Below are 20,444 nucleotides of genomic sequence, written 5' to 3'. Positions count from 1 at the left end.
TAAATTGGCTTTAATTGATATGGAGGGTGCTATAGCTCAGCTAGGGTACCCGTAGTGTTACTACTATACGAAATGAACATTTAGATCACGCAGGATATATCCAAGCTGCATTCAACGCCAGCTACCTACATCCTTGAGGAACTATTTAACATGATAGGTCCAAAGACAGAACGCCACCAGCAATCTACAATTCGGAATTCGCAACGCTATGATGATGTCAAAAAAGGGAGAAGAGCAAATTACTACAACAAAGAAGGTACGAAAACATGGTTAGATCAGAGATTCGGTCTTCATTTCGGATTTGAGCCCTGCTTTAACAAGACTGCGGCGATCCTTTTATAATCTTCAAGGAGGGTGGTTACATCCCCAATTGTTAGATCGCTGGCGTGCGCTGTCTGAAGGAAACGCTGAATCGGAGGATCGATTTTGGACGAAGTAGCAGACATGCTTGAGGACATCTCTTTTGAGATTGGAGGGCTCTTTGTAGAAGGAGAGGGGGTGGAAAGGACCCCCGTGCCGTCTGGAGTAGCACGACCGAAGCTCCTGATCATGCCAGGGATATGGTTAAGGGGGTTGAGTGTATTCCCAAAGTTCCGCATCGATTCCAGAGGTGTAGGGGCCAGAGAAGATGAGCTCGCTGGGGAGCTCTGGGGCATACCGGATGAGGGTTCATCTCTCAAGGAGATCGAAGCAGCGTTAGTCTTCTTGGAACTCCCTTGCGTTCTGACGCTGTCCGCACTTCGGTCGCGCGGTGTCCTCTGCCCACCAACTAGTCCTAAGAAAGTATCTTCTGCCTTTGAGCCGATATGCCTGAGGTGAGGCCGATCGTTGGGGGCCTCCATCGTTGCCTTAAAATCTTGGCCGGGGAAGTTATTATCTGCGGAAGATGGGGACGTAACCAGGCGTCTGGCTTCTGCCAGTGTTTTCGGTACCATCGGATTACCTCCATCCTTGCCAGCATGTTGGCTAGACTGCAATTCTTTGAGACGGCCGAAAAGAAAACTGAAACTGCTGTCCAATGTTGCACCTATATTTTTTAGGCTCTGGTCTGCAGTATTACGCACAGCATCATTTGCTGCACCGAAGACCTTTGATGGGGGTTGAAAGAGGTTATTCAAACGTTGCTGCGTTGTTGCGGACTGTTGAGGCCTGGGCAAAGTATTGGAAGCAGATTCCTTGCCAGTAGACTTCGAGAATTCCGCAGAAGTCGTCACTGTCGTAAGAGATGAAGCTGGCTCATCTTTTGTAGGTTGCCGAGGGTCGCCCTTTTCTATGGCTGGTGTAGTCTCGCTGCTAGGAACTTTCGTTTGACCCTCCGGTACTTGGTCAGCGCGGAGCTCAGAAAGCTCAACGTTTTCTAAGAAGCTTATTGCTGCTTCAAGGTTCGTCAAACAATAAGCAGTTTCGCCATCAATTTTATTTGACGACCGGAATCTCTGGATGAACTGTAAGTTACTTATGACATTAATGCCCTCCGGGGGGGACGTGATAAGTGAGTAGATCAAGGTAGGTAGAATCTCATCAGCGGAAGATGAAGAAGGTAGTAGTTTGGTTAAGGCATCAACTATCGCTTTGTGGGCGGCGGCAAGATGCCGAAGCTTCCCTAATGGGTATTTTGCTTCGTTCATTTTATTGAGATAGTCTCTGGCGACAGACAAGCCCTCATCAGCTTCCTTCTGCTTTTCTTCATCGATAGAAGCTGTGTCGACATCGACCCCAAGGTCATTCAGGTTTATTCCAACTAGGAGTAATGTGGCTGTTTTAGAACGTAACTTCTCGTCTCTGACTTCATCCAGCGTACTTTTATGCCGCCATATTTTGTCGTAGATACTCTCACAAGCTCTTCGTTCCACTGCTTCTTCCAAAGCGACACGCTTAGAAGCAAGCATTCTCCGGGCAATCCGCTTTTCTGTGACTTCTGATGCTGTTAGCATCTGCCTGCTGTTTTCGATCCGTTTACTCTTTGACTTCGGCTGAGGATGTGGTGAAGGATCACGGTTTATTCTGGAAGCGAGGGCCGATATGTGTGTGGCTATATGTGATTCTGCTCGGACGTAAAAATCTTGGTAAAGAAGGGAAATTTTCTCAATCGTTGGTGGTGAGTTGTGCACTTTGGCACTTAAGGAATTGACAAATCTAACAAGTAACATTGTTAGCAATTGATAACACCACCAAAAAACTGAGCGTTCACCCTACCGGTCAGTTAGACTGATCAACTCTATCGGTAACTCCTCTGATTGTTCCTCCGCATTCCGCGATAGCACTGAAGCCTCCTCGCCTTGTCCATCATCATCGATGCCTAGCTCTGAGGTACCTGCTTTTTCAAACAGGTCAGGGCCCGTTCCATGGTCCTCTTCGGCTGGCGACAATGGTAATGGATGCGCATCAGACTCGACATGCTCCGGTGTTGCCACTGACTGAAAGGTCTTAGACCTCGAGCGAATGAAAGGGCTCGCCTCTGAGGTATCCATCCTTGGAAACGAGCGAGCCGTATGTAATCGAGGCTTTCCAGAGCCATTTTCAGTAGGGTCAAAAGACATGATGATTATGATAGATAAGTATACTGGGCCCGAATCCAGTCGAAATATGCTGTTATATCTTGCGATATGGTCCTTAGGCAGTTTAGTCGGCCGGTTCTTGCAGATTGCGCGCAATTATGGCGCCACTGTTTATCGATAGATAACACATAAACCGCACGAGACAAGTACCGGAAAAGAAACAAGGCAACTCTGGTGGGAATAGTTTTACTCGTATAGACCAAACATACTGTTAGTAAAGCCCGGAGACACCCAAGGCGTTTGGGGGAGAAAGTGACAATGAAGAGAGCAGATGCGGAGTACAGATAGAGGAGTATCAATTCAGGCTGCGACAAGCCATGATTGACAACCGTCACGCGTTCGCGGACCAATCACGTGGGACCCTTCGCTATGAAAAAGTAGACAGCCTAACTAACTAGTTAACCAGACCCAGTCAGATAATCGAATCACTTGGCCGTGAGTTTTGGGCTGTATTGCCACATTAGCACTAGCGTGGAATATATATCTGGTTTTTAGGAAGTGGACCTGCCTCTCTCCGCACTGCGTCACGCCGCCGCCTCACCGCCCAGGCAATCAGTCATTCGCTGATAAGGTCGACTGTTCTCCAGTCATCCCCAACATCTGTGATCATCTCTGTATTACTATGGAATTTCTCCGAAATTGAAGTTATAGGCAACTCTCAGCAAATATGATTGTTTTAAATGCCCTTCTGGGTGTGGCCCTCCTCCCCAGTACGACTTTCGGCTCAGGGTCCGTATACTTCGGATCCCGAGGATCATCTCCCTTGATCCCTCCACAAGTCCCCTTGGCTGAGCCTCCTGCACTTTCAGGCACACATGAGTTTGTAGGTGCTTTATGCTACTCAGCCTACATACTTTTGTCGAATTTGCAGTAGACTGATGCTAACACAGACACTTCGCCACATCTTCCGTCGCGGAGCATATGAACAACCAGATCTCCACCAGAGACTCGACATCAAGCCGCATACCCGTCTTCGGGCCGTTTCAGAAGATGGCCTCGAGGAGGGACCCGCCATCTTGGACTCCCCATTAGTGGCTTCATCGCGTCCTATTAGCATCGAACGGCTTGCAGATCGACGTCCTTCCAACATCGAGGCACATTTGATGGCAGCTAGGTCGTCTGGGTCAGCGGTCGTACTCTCTCCGTCGGAATGGGTCATGGATACGCTAGCTGGCCCCGATGTTATGCATAAAGAAAGTGTTCTCACGTTTGCCCAGATGACAGCGAATGATTATATTGAGGAGCCAGGGAGTGAGGATTGGCAGGATGTTCATGGTCACTTCAATTACTCATCGAGCTTCGGCTGGAGAGGCGACGGACTGAGAGGTCATATCTATGCTGACAAGGCAAACGGCACTATTGTTATATCTCTCAAGGGAACTTCACCGGCTCTCTTCGATGGTGCAGGTACGACTACCAATGATAAAGAGAATGATAACCTGTTCTTTAGCTGCTGCTGCGGGCAAGGTGGCTCGTACCTCTGGCGACAAGTATGTGATTGCCAGACATCTGCATACAAGGCCAACTTGACTTGCATAACTGAGGCCATGAATGATGAAAACCGGTACTACCGTGCGGCATTGGACCTCTACTCAAACGTCACTGAGCTTTATCCAGAGGCAAATGTTTGGCTGACCGGCCATTCCCTGGGTGGCGCAATGTCCAGCTTGCTTGGTTTGACATATGGACTTCCTGTTGTCACATTTGAAGCTGTCCCCGAGGCACTTCCTGCAGCTCGCCTAGGTCTCCCCAGCCCGCCAGGATATGATCCCAGACATCCTCAGTCCAGACGGCACACCGGAGCCTACCACTTCGGGCATACTGCCGATCCCGTTTACATGGGAACCTGTAATGGTGTCAGCTCTGTATGCACATGGGGAGGCTACGCCATGGAGTCAGCATGTCATACGGGTCAAATGTGTGTCTACGATACCGTTGAAGACAAAGGCTGGCGCGTCGGAATTGGGACGCATCGTATAAAAGCTGTGATCTCCGATGTTATCAGGGTATATGACAAGGTCCCGGACTGTGCCGCGGAAGAAGAGTGCTACGATTGCGTGTTGTGGAAATTCTTCCGCAGCAATGGCTCTGAAATCACCACTACTAGCTCAACAACGTCTACGACGAGCTCTACCCCGATAAGTACCTCGACCTGTAAGACCCCCGGATGGTGGGGCTGTCTTGATGAGAGTACAACTACAACAGCTACAACGACATCGACGTCGACATCCACATCAACGTGTAAGACACCCGGTTGGTTCGGTTGTAACGACCCGACCACTACAACAGACGCAACCGCCATACCGTCGCCCACAACCACTGCACCTACCATGACCTCGTCAACGTGCAAGACACCCGGCTGGTTTGGATGTAATGACCCCACCAGTACTTCGAAAGTTTCCCAAACAGCACCCCCAACTCTGACTCACACATGCCTCACGCCTGGGTATATCTGGGGTTGTTGGGATCCTGTAACCACCAGTAGTCACCCCATGACCACGCCGCCCTGATCGAGCCCAGCGACGCATACATATAACACTTATCTGTGGTGAACATATACACCGAAAGTTAAGACTCTGCATCCAAAGCGCGAGCTAAACTGACATATAGAAACTTTAACATTCCGCATCATAAACGACACGACTATCTACGATCTTTGCTCTCTTACTTCTTCGACATAGCGAATTTCAGGTGTTTCTGGCTGACAGATCGGGGACTATCATTATTCATTTATTTTTTGGACACGCTTGGTTTCCGGGTTGTTTTGGCTTGTTTTTTGGACTACTTTATAAATACGGGATCACGTATTGTTATTGGTTGTATTGTAGGAAGCTTTATATATAACAGCCTCTTCGGGCATTCATCATTACCACTACTATCAATACAGTTCTTTCCATACATGTACTTCATTCTCTATTTGACAACTAAAAAGCTGAGAACTAAATGTGACATGCATCCGGTACTCACAACTGAAATGAGCGGTTCGATTCGAGGCAACATGGTAGGTAGGATTGTAACCCCACAAGAGAATCAATCAGAGAAGGAGGAAGGGGGCATTTTTTACTCCGTATTTCCATCCCAACAAGCTGAGCGAGGCAAACCATAAGCGAGAAGAAAGAGTAAAGATAGAAAGAATAGTTTATCATTTGGTTCGTTAATTCATGCTAATAATATTTTAATCAAACTGAGCTGCTAGATGGATAGTACAAGAGCGGGATAATTCTTGAATTACAGACGAGCGGACTTGGCGTGGGTGGCCTTCGCCTCGGTAGCCTTCTCGAGGCGGGCACCAAGGTCCTTGTTGACACGGGTGAACATCTCGTAGGTGGCCTTGCGGACGCGCTCGTGAGCGTTGCACAGGTGGACGGAGATGTTGTGGACAAGGGCGTCCTGCTGACCGGGCTGGCGGCCCAGGACCTGCCAGAGACCGTTGGCCTGGACGTAGTCCTCCGATGTGACGGGGAGCTGCTCGGTGACGACGGAGCCAGACCACTTCTCGTGCTCCTGGCTAGCCTTGACGGGCTTGTACTCGTAGGGGCGGAAGGTGGATGGGTAATTGGGGTTGGCGCCGTAGTTGCCGTGTACGTTCATGTAGCCGTCACGCTGCCAGGGGGCGAAGGCCCGCATGGGGCAGTTGACGGGGATCTGTTCGTAGTTGCCGCCGAGACGGTGACGGTGGGTGTCGGGGTAGGAAAAGAGACGGGACTGCAGCACGGGGTCGGCGGAAGGCTCGACACCGGGGACCATGTGCGAGGGAGAGAAAGCCGCCTGCTCGACCTCGGCGAAGTAGTTCTGGGGGTTCTTGTTGAGGGTGAACTTGCCGAAGCGACGCAGGGGCACCTCGGCCTGGGGCCAGACCTTGGTAAGGTCGAAGACGTTCCAGCGGAACTTCTCAGCCTGCTCAGGGCTCAAGGTCTGGACGTAGACGGTCCAAGAGGGGTTCTCGCCGCGCTCGATGGCGTTGAACAGGTCCTGGGTGTGCCAGTCGGGGTTCTCGGAAGCCAAACGGCCGGCCTCCTCGTTGTTCATGGTCTTGCTGCCCTGATCAGTCTTCAGGTGGATCTGGACGTAGTTGAAAGTGCCGTCCGGCTTGATCCACTTGTAGGTGTGGCCAGAGTAGCCGTTCATGTGACGGTACGAGTAGGGGGTACCGCGATCGCTGAAGAGATGCATGACCTGGTGAACGGCCTCCTGGTGAGTGGAGAGGTAGTCCCAGAACATGGTGGCATCCTTCAAGTTGGTCTGGGGGTTACGCTTCTGGGTGTGGATGAAGATGGGGAATTTGGCAGGGTCACGAAGGAAGAAAACGGGGGTGTTGTTGAACACCCAGTCCCAGTTACCCTCATCAGTGTAGAACTTGATGGCGAAGCCACGGGGGTCGCGAGCGCTGTCGGGAGAACCCTTCTCGCCACCGACGGTAGAGAAACGGGTGAAACACTTGGTCTTCTTGCCAACGGTCTTGAGCATATCAATGACTGTGATGTCGCTGATGTCGTCGGTGACCTCGAATTCGCCATAGGCGCCAGCACCCTTGGCGTGAACGACACGCTCTGGGATTCTCTCCCGGTCAAAGTGTGCCAGAAGGTCAATCAGATGGAAGTCCTGAAGTAGCAGAGGGCCGTTACGGCCAACGCGCTGCGCGGCCTGAGGGTCGAAGACCGGACAGCCATTGGAAGTGGTGTAAACCGGCTTCTCGTTGTAGCGGTAGGTTCCTGTGAAGAAGGCGCTGTTTAGTTTCGATTACGAAGGGGGCGAAGGAGACTAGACATACTAGGTTCGTCGTCTTTACCCATGATGGAATATGTGGAGAGAGTATGAGATGAAGAGAGAAAGGGATAGTCTGGAAGAAGAAAACCAAACAAGTCGGGAGATGGAGAATGCGGGGATTTATATACCCGGAGTTCAAATCGTCAACGGGGCCGACAAGGAAGGGAGGGGAAAGCAAGTCGAGTATAAAAGTGGTAGTGTCGGACAAAGACATGTTAAAAAAAGAAAAATAAAATAATAAAAGAGAAAAAAGGCGAAACGGTTAGTGGTTCCTCAAATCCATCCCCAGCTTCAGCCAATGGTTAAGCAGATTTAATCAGATGATGACGTCCCTATCCACCAACCAAGACCCATAACTTTCCCCTTAGTCCCAGACATTACTAACGATTTCAATACAGGATACTACTAGTAGGATGTACAGCTTGTACAGCTTGTACAGCTTGTACAGCATAGTGTCTGAGATGGATTATCATCTCCGCATTGAACCTATGCGAGGAAGGCATTTACTAAACGGGTCTAACCGGGCAGGGCAAAATGAGGAGAAGCTCCCAACAAATCTTGTATACTTAATAACATTAATGAGAACAAAAAGAGTTTCCCGAAGCGCTAACGGAGTAGCTTTTCTTTTACCCCGCACAACTCAATAAGGGTCCTGGCCAATGAAACCTCTGTCAATGTCAGATGGAGACCGACCTTTGACCCTCCCATATTTCTGGGGTAGATAAAAGCAGCATTGAGGAACCTTTAAAAGAATGGTAACTCTATTTCTGTGATTGCAACTGGATCAACTGGATATCTATCTATATATACCGACCGTCGTACGGGAGTCGTACAGGTATCTTGCAAAAAAGACACGGTTGTATCTCCCGGAAACACCTACTCTGTACGGCGGTCAACGCTAAGGGAACCGAGAGTGGAACCCGATTTCCTCCAGGTCAACTACTCACATTCCGAGGTCGCACTAGTAACATGCAATTAACTCTGCCAATACTGCATATCAGGCTTCCTTTCTAGAGATCTTAGTCAGTGGACCAGGCTAGAATGGTCCTGTCCACATCGAATGCTGAAAAATGCCCCCTGTCTGGACCTTCCCGACCGGCGGGCTTACCGATACAAATCAATTTACTTGCGGGGCGCGAGTTTTGCCCTTTTTGGGCAATAGAATGCGCCCCACGACCTCAAGTTCCCCATTGGCTCATATCCAACGTTATATCCCCAGTGAACAAAATTCAAATCGGTTATTAAATACGGTTCTTCAAGAAGTAGATAGACATAAATATGCCCTCAGGTCCACAGACCTAGGCACCGAAATTTCATGACTTGTACTCCATACCTGAAGGTAAATTGGACATAGGCGCATAGTCGAATTGAACGATCTATGAAACACACACTAACGGACTACGGAGCGCTCCGCCTTGCGGAAATTATTCCGTCCCGATACTGCGCACTAATGGAGATCATGAATACCAGAGCTTTAACGGTCAATGATCGACTTTTCGATAATTCCCCAGGTTCATAGTAGGCCCTGTACACCTGCTATATGACACATACCGCTTCTATATACCGTAATAAGAATGGCTATATATAGTACAAAAGTCAACAAAAAGTTATGCTCCCATGGTCGCCAGACGTTCGGAATCCATCAGAAGGACGTGAGACAGGGGCGGCCATAGGGATATCTAACCGAGCACAATCGACAGTGGAGCCTGATGTTAGCAGTAGGTCTTTTCCGACCCTGGGCAGTTCCCCGGCGGAAGCCTCCAGCCAGCGGGAAGCTCCGCCCTCCGAAGCGGAGAACATTGAGGTCCGATTAATGTTGAATAACTGCCTGATTTCAAGCTCAATAACGTGAAAGACGAATCTATGTCCTGTCTTATTGATACTTGTTCTGGTGATAACACTACGCTCCGGCATATGACGATACTGAAGTTTGTTCGATGGCGAAATAAATAGAATTAAGGTAATTCGCCGGTAGTAGCCAAGAGGCTTTAAATCATTGAAAGACCCACTAGACAACAACTTCAACAATCAAACGAACGTCAACCATATAATGATAATCTATTGTAGCTCAACTTCGGCACCGTCTTTGATAGAGCAAAGATCAAACATCATCGAAGAGAAAAGCCCAAAACCAAATAGCAACCATCGAAGCAAGGGGTCATGTGGTTTCAGAACCCCTTGGTTATCGCCTTGTACCCTTGTTTCAAAGGTTGGAGAGCTAAAATAGAGTCATTCACATCGGGGAGGAGAGGTGCAATTGTTAAGTCGCACATAGGTTCACGTCATCCAAAACACAGTGCCAGGTGCTTCAGAACGATAAAAGACCATTTATCCACAAAGCACGTTCATACTCGAGTACTTCCCCAAGGGTATAGCTCATCAGTATAGGAACGTATCTTCCTCAGCAGGTTTTCTGCGATGAGTTCGTTGTTCGTTTTCAATAACTGCCTATCTCACAATCAACATTCCCAGTTAGACTGTGAACTACTTCGATTATTTTGCATCATCTGTGAAGGAGAGCTATCTCTTACATTCCTTTGCCGACCCGGCGAATATGAAACAGCTCATGTGGTAACGTGCAGAAAGTGACGGGACCCTGGCTTTGCTCAAGATCGAGAACAATATGAAAGTATTTCTGAGGCACATCGTCACTCTGAAACGGTTCTATATGAATGAAATGTCGTCCCAAGCATATCTCACTCATAGATCGTCGGGATACCACAAAGTATTTCTCAATGGCCTCTTCGAAATCATTTTGTAGGCAATCAATGAACTGGTCCACGCGGAGCTGTAAAATGACTCGTTTCGGCTGCCTGGGTAGTTTCTGGAAGACAGCGGTTGCCATTGAGTAGTAAATGGTTTTGTACTAATGGGTCTAGCTCTGACGCTTGCCCCTTTTCTTTCTAGAAATTTGTAAGATAGCCCTAGGGTATTAAAATAGACCGTATGGTTACCAACGGGATGGGTAAGGTATGGCTTGTAATCCGTAGTTGACGGCAGTACTAGTAGTATTGGAAAGGCCGATGGGAGTTTCGAAACACACAGCCAAGGCTGTTAACCCCTCTTCTAGAACAGTGGTCGCTATCCTCTGCCAATCACGGGGACGAATGTGCAGATGCCACATGCCGTGCCGCCCAATAGATATAAGACGAGCCAGGACTGCGCATTGAAGTGTTAGGTGTCCAACAGCCGCCCAGTTCTATGGGACCAAGCTCTCTTTCTCGTTCGCTGTAGCTGCCTGGGGTTGATGTCAGGACGCATGAAGCTATTATGATCTAGGCATAAGAGGGGGTAAAGATATCAATATCGCGGCAGCTGGAGGGAAGCATACCTTGACTACTCAACAAGCCCCATATGTGAACCCTCAGAGCTGAAGGGTGTTTGTGCTGCGCAAGCTGGACAAACTCCAGATACCTCCTGATCTTGCACATCAATTGTTCGTTCGAGGGAGCGCATAGTGCCATCCGGACCAACACAAAAGTGTTGATTCGAACGAGCTTTAGCATCGCTACACTTTCCATAGTCATATCGGTACATGTGGGGACAGTCTTGATAGGTACGACAGATCTGCCAACACATGATTTTAGAAACTGTATCAGTGGTCACTATCCAGTTCAGTTCCTGGAGCTTGACGATTGTTGGTCCGGTCGGGAACTTCCAAGATTTACGCAGACTCTTGATATTTCAGGATTAAAAAAAACATGTCTGTATCTCCATGTTATTTTCGCCTAATATCTTATACGGAACACCGACCACCATGGGCTAGCATCACGATGCGGGGTGGGACACTCAGTCTATGCCACATCTTCAGGCTGCGTTAAGAGGATAACCTAACGAAACTACTACCTTCAGGCATCACCCGATTAGTTGTGTGTACCTCGAAAATGGCAAAATCTCGGCAATCACAACTTGGTGGACAACAAATACAGAATATTAGCTCGCACTAATTCCTGACAGCTTATGCATTTCATCTGATGTGTACTAAGCAAGGACAATCTTGCCTTGGACGAGAAGCCCAAAATGCCCCCTTGTAGCTCAGGGCAGTGGAGCATGTTCGCCCGATTGGTGCTCGTTTTTCCATATGGCAATAGGCCACTTCGTCAAGAGAAAACGAGTGGGGCATCTCCTCCAATCTCAACGGTCAATCCCACTATTCTGCATGCACCAGCGGCTTTCTCAGCCATAATATGGCCCGGTATTTACCTACGGCAGCCGTTATACTGAAATCCCCACAATTAAAACACTTTTCGTTGGATAATACTCAGAGCAACTTTTGGAGGGATGGAGTCCACTGAATGATGTGATAAAGGTTAGGACCGCTCCACACAGTCAAGCGAGGTTATCTCCCACGTTAATATAAATCGTTCGATATAGTGTCCTATAGGATCAAATGAGATATATAGATGTCACAAGTTCTCTGGGGCCATCGTTACGGAACGCCTGTATTGGTGACGAGTCTGGGACAATATATCCATGATATCGAAGCGCGATTCCTCACGGAAGATAACTGGAAAGATGTTTCCATGGAACGATTCCTGTCGGGCGAAATTTCTTAATGTGTTTGGTCATTGCAGTTCACATAGAATGCCTTAGGAGCATTTAGCAATAGCACCTGAACAAAGGGAGTATAGCCAAAATTAATAATTTGCATCCCTTCTTATAGTGGACCAAGTATTTCAATGAAGTCAAGATCCATGTGCATACAGGCCTTGTAACAGAACAGAGCGTTTCGTCCTAAGTTACCTCAACTAATAAGGGTATCATGCAATAGCGCCTCCGTACCTTCGCAATGTGGTCAAGGGGACGTTAATAACTAATATCTCGCTCGGTTCAGACAACTACATTATCTTGAATGTCATGTAGTTGTAAACCCCCACTTTATGATCAGTATAGCGCATTGTCGCTCGCACCAAACATCCTTTTAACTTATACATGCCATTCTCCTAGGCGGAGGACAGGGCGTTGAAGAAATTGTGGATCTACAGTGCCGGCACTGTGTCTTGAGGTATGTCAATTTTTTTTTTTTTTTTTTTTTTCAATTTCTAAATATCCTGCTATGTAGGATGCACACTTAAAATCATTGAATAAATACCATATTACCCACAGTAAATTGCCAGAATCTATGCTGCTAGTACCATTACTCAATAATTACTTTCCATGGTATATATCCTTGAAATTAATAGAATAGTACATCAGTGGTAGAACCAAGAAAAAGTATAAAAGCTAAGCCTGTTGGCAGTATGGTTCTACCATCGTATTTTAGTTTCCTGTACTTCCACTGTAATCAAATTAAGTATACATCCTGCACCGAATCTTCAAGCCTAGGACCTAGCTATTAGCCTATATCCACCTGCATGGTACGCATAATTTCGCATGCGCAATGACGGAAGAGGTCCAACCATACCCTATCGAGCCCATCATCGGCAGAAATAAGATGTACGATCTTGATATTCTTGATATTCTTGATATTCACACTTGCATCATATCTATCAGTTTCATACACAGTACAACGATATCAGTCGATCGCTTATTATCGGAGTGATCTATCAGATATAATTGGCTGGGTACGACGCCGTTGAGATCAGCCGATGATATCATAGTGAGCCAGTATCCTCGGCGTTGAAACCCGCAGGCATGCATATAAGAGCAGCCTGAAATGTTAGATTTAACTATATTTTTTCAAGTTTAGGCGATACAGATATTGACAAGTCTAGTACAGTATCCATATCGAAGTTTGTGACAAACTGCCTCCGTTTAACCACCCGCATCTCACATCCTCTTCAAACACAATGTCTTCCTCTTCTTCTTCTTCTTCTGATAAGCAGAACCGTAAGTGATTTCGCCATTCTCTTCTCTAGAAGATATCCCCTGAACCTGTGATTACACCTATCTATCTTGACCGCACCTGCTGGTCTTTACGACCTACTTACATGGCTAGTGGTGCTGACGGACGTTGTAGCCGGCCTACTTGGAGGGGTCGGCAACACCCTGGGCAAGACTGTCGGTGGGGTAACTGACACTCTGGGCACTGCCGTGGGTGGATTAGGAAAAACCGTTGGTGGAGCGACTGAGGGTCTGGGAAAAACTGTCAGTGACACCAGTGAAGGACTTGGCAATACCACCCAGAATGCTGGAGAGTCGGCGGGGAGCATATTCACCAAGACCGAACAGAAGAAGTGAGAGCATCCTTGTATCTCCTGGTCATTCGATGGGTATCTGAAGGGGAGTCTTAGACTCTGAAGGCTTTTTGTTTTTTCCTTCGGCATGTTATTACTACGTTGCTTTAATGGGGTGGTTAGCATGCTCTACTGCCGATGTATTATTAGTTTGGAGATTGGGATGGAATGATTTCATGGTTCATTTCGGCGTTCTTATTTGATTCTATCGTGGAGGTATCTCTATCGAGCCCTAAATAGTTGGGTTAAAGCTCTAGGGGCTAGGTGAAAACCTTGATGATTAATTATTCAAAGGGTTGTAATAAATGTTTCTATTCTTCTTGTGGAACTTTAGTTTGAAGTTGGACATGTATATTTGATTTTGGTAGATTTATGAGCCCCCGAAAAACAAGGCAGAATATTTGTATTTTAGCGCAAGGAAGCGGATGTATTATTTACATTATACTAGTACTAACATGGTAAATCAACAAGCGTTGGTAGGGCCAACATAAATATAATAGGAGAAAAGAGAAGAAAAGAAACTTGAAAAGGAAAAGGCCTTCTACCATATATACTGATTGCCATGATAGTTGTTCCATGTCGGATGCATTCATCTCGAAGTCTTAGTTTATCGGAGAAGCCAACTGACCATGGACTGACATGCGATGCCAAGTATAGCTTATTTAGATAAAAGAGAGTACACTCATATTCAAATATTTTAAGCTTTGTAGGCTTATTTACGAATCATTCTTGCTTCGATTTGCAACGCGTATGCCACTCTTCACTAGAATAGTAATACTGGCCACCCTCAACATATACTTATTTTGTAGGCACGTGTAAAGATGCAAATATCTAGCTGATGAGTGACATCTAATTAACTATATATTACTAAATTGTACAACCTCAGTCGGAGTATTGAGCCCTAATTTCTTTCCTTGCGCTTCAATTTGTTCTTTCTTCCCGTGTCACGATCTCACATGACAGATGGGAAGAACCAGGATCATTTAGGAAGGTCTAGACCAGAATTGGTGATCACAGGAACCTGCACAGAAAACTTCCAATACGAAAGAGCCCTTGAGCCGTGATAGCCTTGTCCGGGTCAAATCTTTGCAGGAAATTTTGCGTAACTCGGCTCTCCTTTTGTGCGCTGATTCTTTTGCTAACGGCATCTACATAAACATCTTTTCCGAGCTGTTCTTTGTGATTCCTTCCTCGGGACAGAACCTTCCACTGACACGGAGCTACAAAACTTTCCGATTGACTCTTGTACGCCCAGTTCCAACAGCAATCCAATGGGCGAGACAGACTAATGGCTTGGCCGCCTATGATCTGCTACAGAGCACGAGTCAAATCTCCGTTTCCCCGCAATTTAAATCCCCAGTCTCGTGTTAGTCTACGTTAGGGTTTCCCGGGTTCTTAAAATTTCCTTTTTCCTTCAAGTACAATTTTAATTCCTTGTTGGCGTCAAAGGCCAGAAAAATTTCAACATCCAACCAAAACGCACTCCCCTGGCGTTCTGCGATGTTCCTGGGTAGAAGCGGAAGTGGGGACTTGAGAGAGGCCCCGCCGAGCCATCCATAAATTTCTAGCGACATCGTCCCACTGGCCGTACCAGCAGAGGAACCACCGGGTGCAATCTTTGTCCACGAGTGTCCATCCCTTTTCTCTTCAAGATCCCTTTGGCTACCATTCCTGTCCCCCTTTATTCTTTTCTTTCAATTGGGGACAGCAATTGCCCAGCATGGCTTCCTTTAAGCCTCAGGATGCCATTGACCCGGCAGACGAGCACTTGCCAGAATCCCGCAACGGTCGCCAGGACTCCACGGCATCCGCGGCTAAGATTGTTCATAATGCGAAAGCCGCGACGGATAAGGAGCAGCAGATGACCCTGTTGCAAGGAATCAAACTTTACCCGAAAGCCGTCGCATGGAGTGTTTTCATCTCTACTTGTATCGTCATGGAAGGTTACGACATCAGTCTAGTCAACAATTTCTACGCCTTTGATCAGTTCAACAAGAAGTACGGCGAGCTAACGGCAGATGGGACGTATGAAGTACCGGCTCGGGTATGTGTTTTCTTAACCTCTCTTTTGTGAACCGGTAAAGCGTATGAATGTATGCTGACAGATTTTTCTAGTGGCAAGCAGGTCTGAGCAACGGTGCATATGTCGGAGAAATTATTGGGCTCTTTATCAATGGATGGGCTTCGGAACGGTTCGGGTACCGGCCTACTATGATCGCATGCCTCATCTTGATCACAGCGTGGACTGCCATCTTTTTCACTGCACCCAACGTTCAAGCATTACTCGCTGCCGAAATCCTCGCCGGCATCCCCTGGGGCGTCTTCCAAACACTCTCGGTCACATATGCATCAGAGGTTTGTCCCGTTGCTTTGCGAGGATACCTGACAACCTATGTCAACTTTTGCTGGGGTCTAGGCCAGCTGATTGGTATCGGTGTGATCATGGGAATGATCGACCGGACTGATGAATGGGCATACCGGATCCCGTACGGCCTACAATGGATGTGGCCGGGACCCCTACTCATTGGAATCTTCCTGGCACCTGAGTCGCCGTGGTGGCTTGTGCGGAAAGGCAAAACGCAGGAAGCCAAACGAGCTCTTCAACGGTTAACTAGCGCGAAGCGAGACACTGACTTCGATCCTGACGAGACCATTTCCATGATGGTTCATACCACGGCACTCGAAGCCAAGATTACGCGAGGTGCTAGCTATTTTGACTGCTTCAAGGGCACCGATCTACGGCGAACTGAGATCGTTTGCATGGTTTGGGCAATCCAGAACCTGAGCGGTAACTCCTTCTCCAACTATTCTACGTACTTCTTAAAACAGGCTGGCTTAGCCACCAATAAATCCTATGCTTTTGCCATGGGGCAATACGGTATCAATATGGTAGGTGTTTTCGGGGCATGGTTTCTCATGACTCTAGGAATCGGTCGCAGAACCCTTTACCTGTACGGACTTTGCGGTCTCTGTGTCATGCTGCTTATCATGGGCTTCCTCGGTCTGGTTCCAGACTCACACCGGGATCAATCGTCTCTCGCAACAGGCTCCATCATGCTTGTCTGGGCCTTGTTTTACCAATGCACTGTTGGAACAGTCGCATACTCCTTAGTCGCCGAACTTTCAACCCGCCGACTGCAAATCAAAACCGTGGTCCTTGGCCGCAATCTATATAACATTGTCGCCATTGTGTGCGGTGTCCTGACCCCTTATATGCTCAACCCAGAGGCCTGGAACTGGAGTAATTTCGCGGGTTTCTTCTGGGGTGGAATTTGCTTCTTGTGTGTTATTTACACCTACTTCCGCGTCCCGGAGCCCATGGGCCGCTCCTTTGCTGAACTGGACCTTCTCTTTGAACGAGGTGTTAGCGCACGCAAGTTCGCTAGCACGCAAGTGGATGTCTTCGACGAAACCATTGAAGACCACGTGGTGAAAGACTATCAAGCACAGAAGTCGGCCATAAGTGACGTGGCTCAATTGGAGAAGCAAGCCGGGTCGTCATGATACTACTAAATTATTCTCGAACATAATATGATATCTAATGCTGTACATACCCTAATCATGAATACGATTTACGTTACGATGCTATGTCCGATCTTGATTGTCATCGTTCATTGTTAGCTATAATATTGAAGCGATAAATTATCACTGTTCTTGTATTAACGTCCTAGGATTTCTTTTTTTTCAGTCAAATTATCATGAATGGCGAGACCAAGCGGGGGCTCCAACCAAGTTTACTCATTCGACCACTCAGGTTTCTTCTTCTCGGCAAAAGCCGTCATGCCTAATGCTGTCAGCAATGTGTTACAGTAAAGAAACACCAGGCAACTCACCGATCTTCTGGTCTTTACTGCCGAAAAGTGCATGGAACAAACGCCTCTCATACTCTACGCCCTCTCTCAACGAGAGTTCTTGACTCTTGTTCACAACCTCCTTGCCAGCAACGACGGCAACACGACTATAACCTGCAATCGTCTCGGCAGTCTTGAGGGCCTCCTCGAGCAACTCATCCTTGCCTCCTTCAACGACCTTCGCAGCAACACCCCATTCTCCCGCTTCCTTGCCGCTGAAATTCTTTCCAGTCAGAATCAGTTCCATGGCCTTGCTCTTTCCTACTGCACGAGTCAGGCGCTGCGACCCGCCAGCACCGGGGATAACACCTAATTTGATTTCCGGTTGGCCGAAGGTGGCATTCGAGGTACAGTAGATGATGTCGCACATGAGGGCGAGCTCGCAGCCACCACCAAGGGCATAGCCAGACACTGCGGCAATAACAGGTTTACGGATATTGTTGGCAAGGTGGGACCAAGGGGCGATGAAGTTGTTGCTGTAGGCAGCTGAGAAGGTCAAGGGCGCCATTTCCTTGATATCGGCACCAGCTTTGATCACCAATCAGTCTAATCTTGCATTGCCAAATCTAGGACTAGATAGATACCATACCAGCGAAAGCCTTCTCACTCCCTGTGATTATGATGGCCCCAATATCCTTGTCCTCATCGTATTTGGAGAGGGCATCGTTGATCTCTTTGAAGAGAGGGCTGGAAAGGGCATTGAGGGCTTTAGGGCGGTTCAATGTGACTATCATCCCAGTGAGTAACTATCATTTGCTATATTAAGTGGGATAAGAGGTCTATATATACTTAGCCCAACACCAGGCTTGGGGCTGGAGGTTAGGATGTGCTCATATCCTGATGCCGAGGAATACGGCCTAACACGAGCAAGATACGAAGACAAGGGGACGGCAGTCCGGGAAGACACCAATCGTGAGCACTGTCGGGCGAACATTGTGGCCGATATAAAATCAATGATATCAAATGGCTTGAAATCAGCTAAGATACGAAGGACGGACGTAAAAAGACACTGGAATTATTGTTACTGTCGACAAGTCCCTATATGCTATTTGTAAACGGAGCTATGACGCTCCCCGCAGCCGAAGCGAACCGTTCCTCCGAGGCAATGCGCGCACGTGAACTGCTGGTACCTCTCTTAGGTAACTTCTGAGTAAGCAAGGGCCAAATCAAGGTTAGCGTAATTGTACCGCCTCCGAGTGGCTAAATCCCGAAAGCGGTTTAGTTGACAGGCGCAGTGGACAAGTTTCCTGCGCCCGAAACAGATATCCACGCATTTCTCCAGTGTAGATTAGTTCGCGCCTCCTCTCAGCCTTCGGACCACAATCGATTGGTTTTCTTCCGGGGAATTAAATCGTGCTTGAGCAGTACGAATATCAGGGGTTTCTGAGATATTCTACATTGTCTTTTCATCCTTTTTTTCTCCCCCCACCTTTTCCTTGTTTACGCACGCCATGGATGTCCCTGAGCCCGAACAGACTCCGTTCACCGCGGTGACTGCACAGACATCGAAGCTCGCCAGAGTATGTACAATTTCCGGGCATAGATATCCTGAATCGGCGCAAGGTATCGTGAATGATCGAAGAACGTCGCTAACAGTCTCAAGAAATATCAAACCCTTCTCGATGCCTCGACGCCGTTCACTGCTTACCGCTGGATCGGCACCGTCGTCCTTCTCATTATCTTCTTCCTAAGGATCATCCTAGCTCAGGGCTGGTACATCGGTACGGACAATATTCACTTTTATCTCTTTTACAAAAAAGAAAAACCACCAATCCTAGAAAACATGCGCTAATGATATATCACCAAATAGTCGCCTACACTCTCGGCATCTACCTTCTGAACCTCTTCCTTCTCTTCCTTCAACCCAAGTTCGACCCTTCTCTCACTCAAGACGAAGGTCTCGAGGACGGCGACGCAGCTGCATCCCTCCCCACCAAGCAGGACGACGAGTTCCGTCCGTTCATCCGCCGTCTGCCGGAGTTCAAGTTCTGGGAGAGTGCCACTCGTGCCATTGCCATTGGGTTTATCTGCAGCTGGTTCTCCGTCTTTGATATCCCCGTCTTCTGGCCTGTGCTCGTTGTGTACTGGATTATTCTGTTTGTTTTGACCAGTGAGTCACCTCTTTTCCTAAAAATTTGCATGGGTGTGTTTAGCGGTGCTAATCGAGTGATTGCGTACAGTGCGCCGACAGATCCAGCATATGATTAAGTACCGCTACGTGCCTTTCTCCTTCGGCAAGACTAAGTACGGACGGTCATAAAAATGGGATTGCATAGTCCGTTTCCCCATGATGATTCTCGTGTTCGATTGGGCGGGGCACTGCAGACCTGGCTTCTGCATGTCTTTCCAGCTCGTCTCACTTTTTAATTCGTCTATTCTTGACATGATTAACGTGATCTTGACCAAGCCGAAAAGCGGATTGGAAAACAAAGGAAGAGGATCCTGATATTAATTATTGACGAATGACTGTTCATGTGGTCGCCTTCATGAACTGATGTTTTCATGTACAGAGTTATAGTCTGCTTTTTTATTCTCCTTCCTTTCCATGTTTTTAAAACACTTATTATATATTTGTGGTTCTAGATTGTGGCTGTAGTATAATTTTGCGCCAATAGACCGAGATGCTGCATATTCCTATCTACTGTCATATATAAAAAAGTCGAGGTCTGATAAAGCCACCGTTAGCAATCATGCCTTGCAACAAGTCTATTATGGTCCAGTATACAAAATTACACCGTCTTTTATTTCGAATATCAATAGAATGCCAAAAGAAAAAAGACCAGGTACTTTAAGGAGAATCTCCACCAGCATCCAGAAAAGCTTCCGTTGATCAACACAGGCTCATCTACCTCAGTGGTCAAAAACACACTTTTAAGCGTATTCCAGTACAGGGCGTAAGTGCCAGTCACATAAAACAACCCTGAACAACTTGCAGCTAGACACGTTGTAATATGGTTATAGTCTCGGATATTTTGTACCCTTAACTTGATTTCCCATTCAGTAAGCTCGGGATAATGATATGCGAGATGTTACATGTCATGTAAACAATCCCTAATGTAACTATGACACGCATTCATATTCTATCTTGTTGC

At 47.4% G+C, this 20,444-nt stretch overlaps 7 protein-coding genes across 7 annotated transcripts; 4 read left to right on the top strand and 3 right to left on the bottom strand.

Annotated features, from left to right (window-relative positions):
• Positions 1-85: 85 nt before the first annotated feature.
• Positions 86-2,829, bottom strand: BDV38DRAFT_232781 (VPS9 domain-containing protein). The gene is made up of 2 exons (XM_032053072.1): positions 2,197-2,829; positions 86-2,136 (listed from the first exon to the last, which is right to left on the bottom strand). The coding sequence occupies exons 1-2, from the start codon at positions 2,538-2,540 to the stop codon at positions 291-293; spliced, it is 2,190 nt and encodes a 729-aa protein (XP_031920140.1). The 5' UTR covers positions 2,541-2,829; the 3' UTR covers positions 86-290.
• A 345-nt stretch (positions 2,830-3,174) lies between these two features.
• On the top strand, positions 3,175-5,458 carry atg15 (triglyceride lipase ATG15). Its single transcript, XM_032053071.1, has 2 exons — positions 3,175-3,381; positions 3,449-5,458. The coding sequence occupies exons 1-2, from the start codon at positions 3,226-3,228 to the stop codon at positions 5,066-5,068; spliced, it is 1,776 nt and encodes a 591-aa protein (XP_031920139.1). The 5' UTR covers positions 3,175-3,225; the 3' UTR covers positions 5,069-5,458.
• A 4-nt stretch (positions 5,459-5,462) lies between these two features.
• fgaCat (catalase easC) lies at positions 5,463-7,509 on the bottom strand. The gene is made up of 2 exons (XM_032053070.1): positions 7,330-7,509; positions 5,463-7,270 (listed from the first exon to the last, which is right to left on the bottom strand). The coding sequence occupies exons 1-2, from the start codon at positions 7,349-7,351 to the stop codon at positions 5,787-5,789; spliced, it is 1,506 nt and encodes a 501-aa protein (XP_031920138.1). The 5' UTR covers positions 7,352-7,509; the 3' UTR covers positions 5,463-5,786.
• Positions 7,510-13,114: 5,605 nt separating this feature from the next.
• Positions 13,115-13,505, top strand: BDV38DRAFT_277132 (uncharacterized protein; the record flags this gene model as incomplete). The annotated part of the gene is made up of 2 exons (XM_032058413.1): positions 13,115-13,154; positions 13,285-13,505. The coding sequence occupies 2 exons, from the start codon at positions 13,115-13,117 to the stop codon at positions 13,503-13,505; spliced, it is 261 nt and encodes an 86-aa protein (XP_031920137.1).
• Positions 13,506-14,626: 1,121 nt separating this feature from the next.
• Positions 14,627-17,067, top strand: BDV38DRAFT_232770 (putative MFS alpha-glucoside transporter). The gene is made up of 2 exons (XM_032053069.1): positions 14,627-15,545; positions 15,617-17,067. The coding sequence occupies exons 1-2, from the start codon at positions 15,222-15,224 to the stop codon at positions 17,003-17,005; spliced, it is 1,713 nt and encodes a 570-aa protein (XP_031920136.1). The 5' UTR covers positions 14,627-15,221; the 3' UTR covers positions 17,006-17,067.
• A 43-nt stretch (positions 17,068-17,110) lies between these two features.
• Positions 17,111-18,367, bottom strand: echA (enoyl-CoA hydratase echA). The gene is made up of 4 exons (XM_032053068.1): positions 18,142-18,367; positions 17,942-18,079; positions 17,335-17,880; positions 17,111-17,285 (listed from the first exon to the last, which is right to left on the bottom strand). The coding sequence occupies exons 1-4, from the start codon at positions 18,284-18,286 to the stop codon at positions 17,236-17,238; spliced, it is 879 nt and encodes a 292-aa protein (XP_031920135.1). The 5' UTR covers positions 18,287-18,367; the 3' UTR covers positions 17,111-17,235.
• Positions 18,368-18,611: 244 nt separating this feature from the next.
• Positions 18,612-20,155, top strand: BDV38DRAFT_232765 (Rer1 family protein). Its single transcript, XM_032053067.1, has 4 exons — positions 18,612-18,872; positions 18,956-19,073; positions 19,163-19,462; positions 19,533-20,155. The coding sequence occupies exons 1-4, from the start codon at positions 18,804-18,806 to the stop codon at positions 19,610-19,612; spliced, it is 567 nt and encodes a 188-aa protein (XP_031920134.1). The 5' UTR covers positions 18,612-18,803; the 3' UTR covers positions 19,613-20,155.
• The last annotated feature ends 289 nt before the right edge of the window (positions 20,156-20,444 follow it).

This window comes from Aspergillus pseudotamarii, assembly GCF_009193445.1.
Source record: "Aspergillus pseudotamarii strain CBS 117625 unplaced genomic scaffold BDV38scaffold_1, whole genome shotgun sequence".
In the NCBI taxonomy this organism is placed as follows: domain Eukaryota; kingdom Fungi; phylum Ascomycota; class Eurotiomycetes; order Eurotiales; family Aspergillaceae; genus Aspergillus; species Aspergillus pseudotamarii.
The sequence above is the reverse complement of the archived record's forward strand: the minus strand, read 5'-3'. Positions and strand labels throughout refer to the sequence as shown.